The sequence below is a fragment of the Vanrija pseudolonga genome, chromosome 5 (genome assembly GCF_020906515.1).
Source record: "Vanrija pseudolonga chromosome 5, complete sequence".
NCBI lineage: Eukaryota > Fungi > Basidiomycota > Tremellomycetes > Trichosporonales > Trichosporonaceae > Vanrija > Vanrija pseudolonga.
In genome coordinates, this window is record NC_085853.1 from 2298451 (window position 1) to 2310199 (window position 11749).

At 62.2% G+C, this 11749-nt stretch overlaps 5 protein-coding genes across 5 annotated transcripts; 4 read left to right on the forward strand and 1 right to left on the reverse strand.

The window, feature by feature from the left end:
* Window positions 1–57: 57 nt before the first annotated feature.
* On the reverse strand, window positions 58–1632 carry PA2418_1 (Putative quercetin 2,3-dioxygenase). The gene is made up of 4 exons (XM_062774115.1): window positions 1208–1632; window positions 1110–1155; window positions 922–1073; window positions 58–885 (listed from the first exon to the last, which is right to left on the reverse strand). Exons 1-4 carry the CDS (start codon window positions 1426–1428, stop codon window positions 261–263), a joined length of 1044 nt encoding a protein of 347 aa, XP_062630099.1. The 5' UTR covers window positions 1429–1632; the 3' UTR covers window positions 58–260.
* A 570-nt stretch (window positions 1633–2202) lies between these two features.
* Window positions 2203–4101, forward strand: LOC62_05G007597 (uncharacterized protein; the record flags this gene model as incomplete). Its single annotated transcript, XM_062774116.1, has 2 exons — window positions 2203–3892; window positions 3946–4101. 2 exons carry the CDS (start codon window positions 2203–2205, stop codon window positions 4011–4013), a joined length of 1758 nt encoding a protein of 585 aa, XP_062630100.1. The 3' UTR covers window positions 4014–4101.
* A 1140-nt stretch (window positions 4102–5241) lies between these two features.
* On the forward strand, window positions 5242–5973 carry LOC62_05G007598 (uncharacterized protein; the record flags this gene model as incomplete). The annotated part of the gene is made up of 2 exons (XM_062774117.1): window positions 5242–5245; window positions 5414–5973. 2 exons carry the CDS (start codon window positions 5242–5244, stop codon window positions 5971–5973), a joined length of 564 nt encoding a protein of 187 aa, XP_062630101.1.
* Window positions 5974–9070: 3097 nt separating this feature from the next.
* SPAC1002.16c_4 (putative transporterc) lies at window positions 9071–10685 on the forward strand (the record flags this gene model as incomplete). Its single annotated transcript, XM_062774118.1, has 3 exons — window positions 9071–9222; window positions 9282–9535; window positions 9589–10685. 3 exons carry the CDS (start codon window positions 9071–9073, stop codon window positions 10683–10685), a joined length of 1503 nt encoding a protein of 500 aa, XP_062630102.1.
* A 492-nt stretch (window positions 10686–11177) lies between these two features.
* On the forward strand, window positions 11178–11663 carry LOC62_05G007600 (uncharacterized protein; the record flags this gene model as incomplete). The annotated part of the gene is made up of 1 exon (XM_062774119.1): window positions 11178–11663. The coding sequence occupies one exon, from the start codon at window positions 11178–11180 to the stop codon at window positions 11661–11663; it is 486 nt and encodes a 161-aa protein (XP_062630103.1).
* Between the last annotated feature and the right edge of the window lie 86 nt (window positions 11664–11749).

The window sequence follows — 11749 nt, forward strand, 5'->3', positions numbered from 1 at the left end:
TGCGCAACGCTGCCGAGCGACGAAACGACGCGAGTGCGCCGCGTCCGGTCTACAGCTCGCCGCTCGTGCCGCGACACATGCCCGAGGACTCGGACCCCCCACGCATCGCTATTGCTACGCGCCATGTGGTCAGTGTCTGTGGTCAGTGGTCCGTGTGGGCTGCGTTTCGGCCGCCGCGCGTAGATGAGACGTCTCGTTTGGCGTAACCTAGGGGTACAACACTGTAGTCTTCTTCTCATTCGACACGAGTCGTCGCAACGCTACGCCGACGGCGGGCGCGTCCTGACGCCATCGCCATAGTTGGCAAAGCGCGTCTCGGTCGGGCCCCAGTTTGGGCTTGTCGACTTCCAGCGCTCGTCCCAGCCGAAATGGTTCGCCTTGTAGTCCTTGTACGCTTGCGCGATCTCGTCCTGCGTGTTCATGACGAACGGGCCCTTGATGACTATGGGCTCGTCGATCTCGCGGGCCTGCAGCACGAGAATCTTGGAGGGTGTTTCGGCGTGGATAGGCAGCGGGGCCGTGTTGGACGCCGGCTCGAACCCGTGCTCGGTGGCCACGTCGTCCGCGCCGATACGCACCTTGGCCCCATCGCCGTGCACGTACAGCAGGCGCTTGGTGTCTGCCCCGACCGGCGGCGGGAGGACCACGTTCGCGCCCGCCTCCATCTCGAACAGGAAGATGGCGAGGTCCGAGTCGGGATCTGAGGCCCAGCTTGCTCGCGGCGCCGCGAGCGCCTTCTTGCCCCCGTACTCGCCGGCCACGATCGTCACGACCGTCTTGCCGCCGTCGTTGTGGGTGACTTTCGGCACCTCCTCGGCCCACTGCATCGTGAACTCGGGCGGGGACCATTTGGTCTTCTTCGGCAGGTTGAGCCAGAGCTGATACCTGGTGGGTTAGCAGGATCGCGGGACTTCAACTCACAGCTCGGCAGTGTTGGGCTTATCCTGGTTGAGCAGCGGGAACATCTCCGAGTGCCGCACGCCGCTGCCAGCCGTCACCCACTGCACGTCACCGGGCCCGTAGCGTGCCCCAGCGCCAGTCGAGTCGGCGTGGTCGATGATGCCTTGGCGGACCTGCCGTCAGAACGGAACGCTTCACGCAGCCCTCACAATGGAGATGGTTTCAAAGCCGCGGTGAGGGTGTGCCGGGAAGCCGCTGAAAGCCAAGTCGTCAGTGAATGGTCCCAAGCTCCCACCGTCACACTCACGGAACCGGCCCCGTCGCCATGTACATGTTCCACCCCGACTTGCTTGCGTCGTGGAAATCGTCGCCGACCTTGCGGCCCTTTAGCAGGGCCGGGTCGGGCCCGAGGTGCTTGTTGCCGACGGGGTAGCGGTCGACGTGGTGGTTTGCGTACACGAAGGGGCCGACGCCGCGCCACGGCTGGCCGCCGAGGGGGAGGACAGTTCCGAGGCGTTTCGATGCCATGGTGTTGGAGTGGATGGGATGGGATGAAGGATGGAGGAGAGGAGGATGGAGGGCAGTCAGTCACTGTTATAAATGACGTCGTTGGAGTCGGGCTGCCGGCCCAACAGACGGCGACGGGCCATTAGGGGCAGGGCTTGGCCGGGGTGAATGCTTAATAATGGGTCCCAGAGCCGAGTCATACCAGTCACAAGTCGCCGTTTGTAACCACCAGAGATCGCCGCGAAAGTGAGCACGAGATAGGTCAGCAAGTAATTGAGGGCTGTGAAGGCAAAATGGTGCATGTAGAGAGAGGGAGAGGAGGGAGGGGGCTGGGGGGGTCAGAGTCGGCTTGCGGGCCGGCGTCGCCGTGGACAGCGCCGTCCTGCTGCTCCGCTTCCACCCGCCCCCACCGGTCCTTGGCTGTCAGCAACCGTCTCAAAGGCTTCCGAGAAGGTATTAACGCGTCGGTAAGGGTTTCCGTGGGGTTGAGAACGACAAGGAGGAGGAGGGAGGGGGAGGGAGGGAGGATAAACTGTAAAAGGGATACAAACACTGAGCCATTACAAAATGTCCTACAAATACTAATAAACACGTGGCTTTAACGTGGTTTGTCCTAATTAATTGAAATAAAATTGTAATCAAAGACCGAGGTTGTGACCGAAAGTCACCCCACAGCCCGCCCTGACGGCCCGCCTCCTCGTCGAGCACCGCCGAGCACAACACGCCAAACCACTACATCTATATCTCTCATTTCTATCTCTCTTCCTCATCCTCTCTTTCACCCTCACTCCCACAATGGTCGGGGTCGACCCCTTCGACGTCCTCGACGGCGACTGCCTCACCCTCCTCCTCGGCCACCTCCCCGTGGCCGACCTGCACGCGGCGTCGCTCGTCTCGCCGGCGTGGCGCGGGTTCCTGCTCGCGGAGGACAGCGACAGACTCTGGCGCGAGGCATTCCTGCGCTCCGAGGCCGACGAGCGCGACAAGGGGGTCGCGAGGACCAAGCACACCAAGAAGGCTGTTCCTGCTAAGGCTGGGGCAGCTCCCACCACCGCCGTTGCCCCAGACCCATGGTACGACACCGCCCTCAGCCACGTCCACACAGAACACAAGTGGTCGTCGGGCGCCCACACGCTGCTCTACGTGCCAGGCTTCCGCCTGCCGCCCAACCTGCCGCTGTCGTTCCTCGCCCCGTCGGCAGACTACACGGGGCTCTGGTGCGGGCTGTACGCCGGCCTCTCGCGGCGCCTCTTCCACGTCGACTGCAAGACGCTCACCGTCTTGTCCAAGGTCGACGCGCCGCACCACCGCGTCGAGGACGGCGGCGCGCTCGGCCCCATCGTGCGCCGCGAGCGCGTCACTCGCGACTCGGGCAACCAGGAGACGGTGTGCGAGGATGTGTGGCTCGACACCGACGTCGCCAAGAAGTTTGGGATCCCGGCGGCGGAGGGCGCTCCGGTTTGCCCCATGCGTGGGTTCCGCTACTTCTGCCAGTTTGACACACGCCCCCTGCTCTGCGTGACGGAGGTGGCGGGCGCCAACTCGGCGACGACGACCGCCTCGCTCACGTGCGTCACGGCGCAGGACAACATCGCCGAGTTTACCTCGTTCCCCTCCCGCTCGCAGAACGAGCTCGCCCTCGAGACGTTCGCCGGCGACGTCGGCCCCAAGCGCCTTGTTGTGTGTGACGGCAAGTGGCTCGTCACGTCCGGCCCGGCGTGCACGTTTGAACAGACGCTGGCGGGGTACGCGATCGACGGGCTGCACATCTACCACCGTAAGGGCGGGTACGTTGCGTCGCTTTCCGCCTCGACCGTCGGCGCCGTCTTCGACCTCGGGCAGGAGCTCATGCCTGCGCCAGACCTCGACACGTCGTACGACGAGCAGCGTGGCGGTGTCCAGGAGACCGGCGCGCATGGCCAGCGTGTCAGCCTCTCTGGCGCGCATCCACACGAAGCGGCGTTCACCAGCCTCCTCGCCGACCTCGCCTTTACTGGGCCCGCCTCGGTCCGCATGTCGGCCGCGGGTCTGGTCGCCACGACGACGAACCACGTCGTCGTGATTCGCAACTACGCCGAGGTGCTTTCCGCGTCGCGCAAGCTCAGCCCGGCCGCCCGCGAGGCCCACATTGCGCGTCACACGCTCGCGATCCGCCTCGACGACCCGAACAAGGCCGACGTGCTCGTCCACGGGCCGCGTATTGGCCTCGTGCTCCCCAACCACATTGTGGTGGTCGACGTGCGCGCGTCGTCTGTCCAGCCACACCGCCTGCATGCGCTCGTGCTCGCCCGCCAGCCCTGCCCCGAGGGCTTCAAGCCCACGTCGACCAGCTGCTGGATGGACGGCGCGGCCGTGTACGAGGCGCTCACGCGCGAGGGTGGCACGAGCACCGATGCGGACGACGCGACCGACGACGATGAGTGGATCCGCCCCAGAACTAGCATCCGCTGGGTCGCGCGTACCCGGCGCATCATGTACCCGAAGAGTGAGTGGGCGAGGAGCGGGCCAAAGACGAGATTGGCAGGACTGACGCCACAGATATGTTCCGCGTGTTCTCGTTCGGGCAAGAGGCTGAGCAGCAGGGCGAGGCCACGAAGCAGGCGTAAAGCAGGCGTAAAGCAGCAGCTGCAGCAGCATTATTCATTGATAGAGACGGATACGGACACTGGGCTGTAGGAACAAATTGCATAGGACTCATGTATGTTGTCATAACTTCATCGTAATGGCCGCCGTGTGCGGGCGTCGAGTGCGGCCGGGACTTCGGCGCCGGGTGTGGCTGCGGATATCAAGCAATGTCCCACTCCGTCGGATGCCGCAATGAAGCGGTCATGACTGCGTCAGCGGCGTGTCGGCGTCGAGCTCGCACCGATCTGTCTCAACCGAAAGAGAGAACATCTCAATGCACATGGTGGAAATGACGTCTCGACGAGTCGCGCGTCCCAATGCGGAAGCCAGTTGCCGCTCGCACTCGCCGTCGGCGCCGCACACGGTCAACGGCCACCTCTTTGAGCGTGGTTTATCGAGCCAGTGCCCCAGTGAGTGCATCATGTACCGCCTCGCCCGACACGAATGTCTCAGGAGTCCCAGCCGTGAGGAGGCCGGGTGCCATCCCGTCCTTTCCTCGAACTATATAGAGACGTCAGCGCCCTGCTCGATTCTCCTCGCCGCAGCTCAACCTGACGCCAGTGTGCTGTAGGCGTACCCATACTACGCTGCATCTTGCTGTCCACCTCGCTAAGTAGCAGCCGAGAAGCGCGCACCCAAACCTCGCACCGCTGGTCCTCGAGTTGGTGGCTTCGCATTCCCACCCACGCTTCTGATGCACCACAATGCATTCAATTCAGTGTCGTCAGCTTGCGTCTGAATGAACTCGTGCAGCAGTCATCAACGCAGCACACATCTACTCGCGTCGGTCGACTCGTCTCGTCGCATCCGCATCGGGAAGGCCCTCCCAAAAGAGTGGACAAATCCTAATCCGCCACCTAAAAAGTCATTAGCCACATCCTAATCCGTCACTAATCTGCCACATGCGTCGCGACTGCTTTTCCTCGTCGTCTCGATGCGTCTCCTCGTCGACAACCTCTCCTCGTCCGCCGTCGACCTCGTTGCGCGCGCAATCACATGCGTCGAGCGGACTTTGCTTGCACGGCAAAGTTTTCTCCAGGGAGGAGGGCCGGTTTGTGCATATAAGCCGGCCCTCTGGACGTCTCTTCTCCCCATCAAAGTCCTCTCACCGACACTTCCACCACTACCACTACCACTACTACTACCACTACTCCTCTATCATCACAACTCTCGCGCTCGTCGCCTTCAACTTCAACTCAACCACAAACAATGTGTAAGTTCCCGCTTCGTCTCCTTCCTTAGTCCCCTCCCACCCTCCCCCCTCTCTCCGTCCACTCACGGTCCTCTCCCTCCCTCCCCATCCCCCTCCCACCCCGCTTCTCCCTCCTCACCCTCACCTCACCCCTCGCCCCTGCGCCCCGCGCCCAACTAACCCCCCCAGCCTTCACCACCACCACCTCCACGCGCACCTCGGCCCGCTCGTCGACCGACTCGTTCACTGACTCGCTGGCGTCGTACAACACCTCGCGCACGACCGTCACCCGCGTCGCCCCGCACCCCGACTGCGCCTCGTGCTGCCCTCCTTCGCGCCTCGCCAAGCTGCTCAAGCGCAACAACAAGGCCGTCGAGTGCCCCGTCTGCATCGGCTTCGAGGCCTCGCTCCCCTCGCCCATCCGCCCCTCGGGCGCCGCTGGCCTCTCGGCCCGCGAACTCTGCTTCCTCCTCGACCAGAGCGACCGCAAGTCCGACTGCGACGTCCCCACCCCGCTTGCTGTGCCCTTCGTCCCCACCCCTCACGCGCTGCCTTACCCCTCGCTGCCCGAGCCCAAGGTCGACGGCGAGCCCACCCGCATGGCCCGCATCGCTCTCACCGTCCGCGACCCCGCCGTCAAGCCCACCGACAGCGGCTACATCACGTCGTTCATCGCGACCCGCAACTCGCTCGACCTTGACGAGGAGCTCGCCACCGAGGTCCGCCGGGTCGCTGGCTCCCGAGCTTAGGCTCTGACACCACCCCACCACAACGACCACCACAACCACATAGACGCACTAGACCTTTATAATCACAGTTGTACCCGTAACCATAGTTGTACTCGTAGTAATCAAAACAGCCTTGCGTGCTGCATGCAGTCTTGTTAGATGGGTGCTTTGAGTTGCAACTGTCCCTCGTTGATGCCTTCGTGGTGAGGTTAACTGATGAGTTACGGTGAGCATTGTACGAAGAGAGTACGAAGGGGTCTTGCCGGGGCAGGCTAACAGACTCCTTCCGATGCCATTCTTGAGAAGTGGAAGTGCTCCGCGCCGGCAGAGCATGGTCAGGCGCCAGTCGTCACCCACGCAAGGACCCGGGTCACTCGCCAACGTCAGTGCACACGAAAAGAGCGACTGACCAAACTTGGGTAGTGCCACCGCTCGCCACGAACCTGCCCGCCCGCCTCGAGCGTCCAGCCCGCCCGCGTCCGCCACAACAACGGCCGAGTGACTCGCCCTTCGCCCAAAAGGCCGGTCCTCGCGACGCAAAGACGCAGTCGCCAATCACGTTGCCCGCCCCCCGCCCTTGCTGTCGCCGAAGAAGCCTATCACTATCTTTGGTGGAGCCATTGGTATTGCCTTTGCGGAGGAGATCCGCACGCCGATACTCCGATCAGAGCCTTTCCGATACCGGAGTCGTGGAACATGCCTCAACCAGGAACTCTTCTTTTGCCCGCCCTGTGCATCTGATAAGATGCGATGCGCGCCGTGCGTTATCTGCTGCGCGCTCGTGCGTATCGTGGTGGGTCGGGTGTTGGAAAAGACGAAGCGACGGACAATACAAACGAAGAGGAGAAGGAACAAGAGAGAGGAACAGGTGGGTCACCTCCCTCTTGGCTGATCGACATCCGCTCCACCACCCCACACCCCACCCCCGGCGGGGATTCGCCCCCCACACGCAATTAACAGGAGATTATCAGCGACACGAGTCGGGTATGGCGGTCTATCTGGCTTTCAAAGCAGCACCGAACATGTGGGGCAGATCTCGTTGACGAGAGAATCAGCGAGCATAGGATTTGGTCGGCGGTACCGGCCAAGCCAGAGCAGGTCGGCCTCGAGCCGACCTCTCTAGGACCGGCCCGACGTCTTTACCGGCGGCGATGGCCCTCGTTTTTCAGCAAGCCAGCAACTGAGCGGTTTGCTGCCCGCTCCAGCTGCCCGTGGGAACATGACATGTGCCCAGCAGGAGGCATGGGACCTGCCGAGTGAATGGCAGTGGACGCGCAGTCGGAGTGCCCGTGGGGGGCAGTGGGGGAGGCGTTGTCGTGTCCACGCCAATCGCCAAGAATCACGCAGCAGGGCACGCCGAGCGCGTGGGTTGTCGTCGCTGATTTGTTGAGAGAAATGCAAATAAAGTCAAGAGCGCCGCTTCGGATCTGTGTCGGAGGGAAGTCAAGAGCGCCGCTTCGGATCTGTGTCGGAGGGAGCGAGTGGACCTCGGGCACATGGAGGCGGCACGAGAGGTGCGACCTTGCGGCATCGCGGCAGGTTTTTTGCACAGGTAAACACTATCGGTGGTGTGCTTGTCCTTGAATGGTTTTGCCGGGAGCCCACTATGCAAGCAGGTAAATGCACCACTTGTCTTGCCTAGCCTCATCTGGCTGGCTGAAACGCCACGGCCCGCCGACTCCGAGTGGGTGCCGAGAATGCGAGAATGATACAAGAGTGGGTGGGGTACACGATCACAGGCGCGCAGAGCAGGGAAAACAGCGGGGTCCAGTGCGGCGTGCGCTCCTGGACCGACAAAATGGACGAGGCTGACGAGACTGGATGTGAGATGCGGAGCGCATGTGGGTGGGTTGCCGGGTCTTGGCGCGGTCGGTAGATGGGGTTAAGCGGTACCTTTGCAGGGTTCCCGCGTAGAGCGATAGGCTGACTGGCTGGAGTGCTGGCGCTGCAACGAGGATATCGTCGCACATGCCTTGCCAAGCCCCTCTTGGACCGGTGGGTCCAGGTCCAGACAGACATGTGGGGGAGGCGCATCCTCCGGATCTCACAACTGTCTGCGTGCACGGCCAGAGGGAGCGGGACTGACCATGGTTTGGCGAGGAGCACGAGCTAATCAGGGCCGAGAGACAACCTTGAATTATGGAGCCGGCGGCGTGAGACGCGGAGACGCGGGGGGCCTCGAGTGGGGTCGAGAGGGCTTGTGGGTCGGGATATCGGTTTTACGCCAGCCAGGGGTGGGCAGAATCCTGACACCTCGTCGTCATTGGACCGACACTGCACCTCACTACGGGCCGTGCTGTTGCAACTCATCACACCTGACACTTACCGAGGGCCGGTTTGAGGTTGGGCTCGTTTAAATCGTTGATCAGGAACGTTGACCAGGTCGGGTAGTTGTGTTATGCGTGCGCGACAAGCGCGCGGGGGCGGGGGTGGGGCGAGGCGTGAGGCGGCAAGCCAGCAGCAGTCGCTGTGGCTTTGTGCCAAGGCCTAGTGCGGGGCGGGTTTTGAACGTGGCACAACGACGACAATGACTCCACACGTTCACTGAACCCACTCTGACGCCGCAGTGAGCGCCAACACCGTTCCGTCCATATCACGCTCAATGGTTAGCCGGTCCTCCGCCCCCAACAGCACGAGGCATGCCAAGGCCCGGGGTGATCTTCTTTGGGCTCTCGGGGTCCCGCCTCGCGCTCGCTCTATTCGTTTTCCTCGGCAATCAGCGGGCCAACGAGGTAACAGCTCGCTGCAAAGGTGTCAACCGCTGTCCTGTCGCTGTCGTGCCTGCGGCCGGGATTCTCGCCCTCTCCCAGGTCCTGGGCTCCAACATGACAAGGGGCGACAAACCCAGAGGCGACACGGGTGCGATGGAGCCACAGGAGGGGCGCAGTGGCGACGACCGACCGGCCGACCGATACGACACCACCGCCGCTGCTGCCGCCGCCGCCGTGCCGCCGCTGTTGTGGGGCGGACACGGCACAAGGGGAAGAATTACAAAGACTGCCAAGGTGGTTCGCTCAGCGACCATCAGTCAGACCGAGCGATCGAGACAGCCTTAAAAGACTCGCCACGTCCCATCTACCCCGCCCCCTCATTCCTGTGAAAACACCACTCACACATAATGGCTTCATACGACTACAAGGAGGACAAGCAGTACATCGACAACAGCAGCCCCCATGTCGGCGCAGGCAAGTTTGCCGGCGACGTGACCGAGGGCTCCGTCAGCGACTCGGAGGCGCAGGACGTCAACATCAAGAAGCTGATCCGCAAGGTGTAAGTGTTTGGAGCGAGCCCGCCCGCCACCGTACTCTGTCAGCTGACCACTGCCACAGCGACATCCGTCTCGTGCCATGGCTCGCTCTTCTCTACCTGCTTTCTTTCCTCGACCGCTCCAACATTGGTAACGCCAACTTGTTCGGCCTGTCCAAGCACCTGGGCCTCTCGTCGACCCAGTATGGCGCGTGTCTCGCCATCTTCTTCGGCTTCTACGTCCTATTCGAGGTCCCCTCCAACATGGTCATGAAGGCCTGGCGCCCGTCCATGTGGCTCCCTATCATCATGCTCGCCTGGGGTATTGTCATGATCGGTAAGTGGCAATACTCTGCCACCCCGGCCGAGATTCTGACGCGCCGTCCGCAGGTATGGGCTTTGTGCAGAACTTTGTCGGCCTTTTCGTCACCCGTATCTTCCTTGGCATCACCGAGGCCGGTCTTTTCCCCGGTGTCTCCTTCTACCTCACCCAGTGGTACCGCCGCTTTGAGATCTCGATGCGTATCGCTCTCTTCTTCTCGGCCGCCACCGCTGCCGGTGCCTTCGGTGGTCTGCTCGCCCGTCTGATCAACCTCATGGACGGCACCGCCGGCTACGAGGGCTGGCGCTGGATCTTCATCCTCGAGGGTATCCTCACCGTCGTCGTCGCCGTCATCTCCTTCTGGATGCTCCACGACTACCCCGACACTGCCAAGTTCCTCACCGAGACCGAGCGCCACGTCCTCCAGACCCGTCTCCGCCTCGACAACGACGGCTGCAGCCACGAGTACAAGACCAAGTTCATCTGGGACGCCTTCACCGACTGGAAGGTTTGGGCCTTCTCCATCATGTTCCACGGCACTCTTACGCCTCTCTACACCTTCTCCCTCTTCTCGCCCACCCTGGTCGCTGCTCTCGGCTACACTGCTGCCCGCGCTCAGCTCATGTCGGTCCCTCCCTACGTCGCCGCTGCCTTCTGCACCATCTTCTCCGGCTACATCTCGGACAAGCTCCAGCGCCGTGGTCTCGTGACCATCATCTTTGCCCTCATCGCCGCCCTCGGCTACATCCTCCTCCTCGTGAACGTCAACAACGGTGCCAACTACGCCGGTCTCTTCTTCGCCGCCTGCGGTGTCTACCCCCTCATCCCCGTCGTCGTCGCCTGGGGCTCCAACAACTGCGGTGGTTCGCTCAAGAAGGGTGTCGCCACTGCCATCATTGTCTCGTTCGGTAACCTCGGTGGTATCATCTCGTCGTTCATCTACCCCAAGGAGGACGGTCCCCGCTACATCAAGGGCCACGCCGTCTGCCTTGGCTACTGCGGCATCGTCATTGTCATGGCTGTCATCATGTGGTGGTACTGCGCTCAGGCCAACGCCAAGAAGGCTGCCCGCAACGCTGCCCGCGACCACCCCTGGACCGACGCCGAGAAGAAGACGTTTGAGGACGACGGCGACCACGTCGACTGGTTCGTGTACGCGATTTAGAAGTAGTCTTAGTTTAAAGGCAGTGCATGCCAGTTGTAACAGTACTAGGCGGACTACACAGTAGTAGACTGCGCCATGCACCACATGGGACAATAGCCTCGAGCTACGCGCAGAGAGCATCAGAGCCGCAAACAACAACGGGCACCGAGGTTAGGTATCGAGCGTGACTGCGGATGTGCCAAGAGCATGAGTAATATCCTGCAGGGAGGGAGTGGAGTGGGTCGAGCAAAGAGTGGGGCAGTGACGTGGTGCGGCCACTCCGCGCGGTAAATCGGCGCCGCGCCGAGCCTCACATATGCCGGACGCGACGAGGCTCGCGACGCATCATCCTGTGCAGCTACATAGCTAAATGAGCACCGCATTCCATCAAGCACCGTCCACTCGGTGTATCTTCGCAGAGTATCGGTCCAACTCGAGCAGAGCAGGACAAGAAGCAGCGACGAGGCTCGTGTCAAACGTCGCCACCACTACCACCACAACCTCACTCACTACATGGGCCTCGTCGAAGACGCATATCGCAAGCTTGGGCAATACGTCGATCCAAAGGGCAGCAGCGGCAACCCCGGCCAGGGAAGCTCGCTTGCTGCCTCTGCCCCGCAGTGCATGTGCCCCCACCAGCCCGGCTGCCCTGCAACCTCCAGCTCCCACGCACAACAACAAGCGCCATACGCGCCGCTGTACACGCACCCCGGAAACATCCAGCCGCAATACGGTGGCGGCGGCGCCGCGCATAATCCGACCACGACACCTATCCCGTCTGGAGCCATCGCCGGCCCTGGCGGCTACTACCTCCCCTTTGACGACTACAAGCGCTTGCTCAAGGACCGGAAGCGCATGAAGCAGCTCAAGGGGACTGATTACGCGCCGGGAGGACCGCTTGGCCCGCAGGGGTACTTTATGACGCATCAGCAGGAGAAGAAGCGCCGCAAGGACAAGGAGGAGGACGAGATCTGGGACGCCATCTTTGGAGAGTTGTAATAGTATCTCTTGGTAATCACTTCTGCATATCGTTTGAACAAGCTTTGCAACACCCTAGCCCTCACCGCACCCAGTCATGCCCACAA

Bases quoted from the DNA above. Each gene is read 5' to 3' on its own strand.
- PA2418_1 (XM_062774115.1), bottom strand. From the start codon at position 1,428: ATGGCATCGAAACGCCTCGGAACTGTCCTCCCCCTCGGCGGCCAGCCG. The intron at 1,156-1,207 runs GTGAGTGTGACG...CTTGGCTTTCAG, and splicing joins ATGGCGACGGGGCCGGTTCC to CGGCTTCCCGGCACACCCTC. The intron at 1,074-1,109 runs GTGAGGGCTGCG...TTCTGACGGCAG, and splicing joins GCTTTGAAACCATCTCCATT to GTCCGCCAAGGCATCATCGA.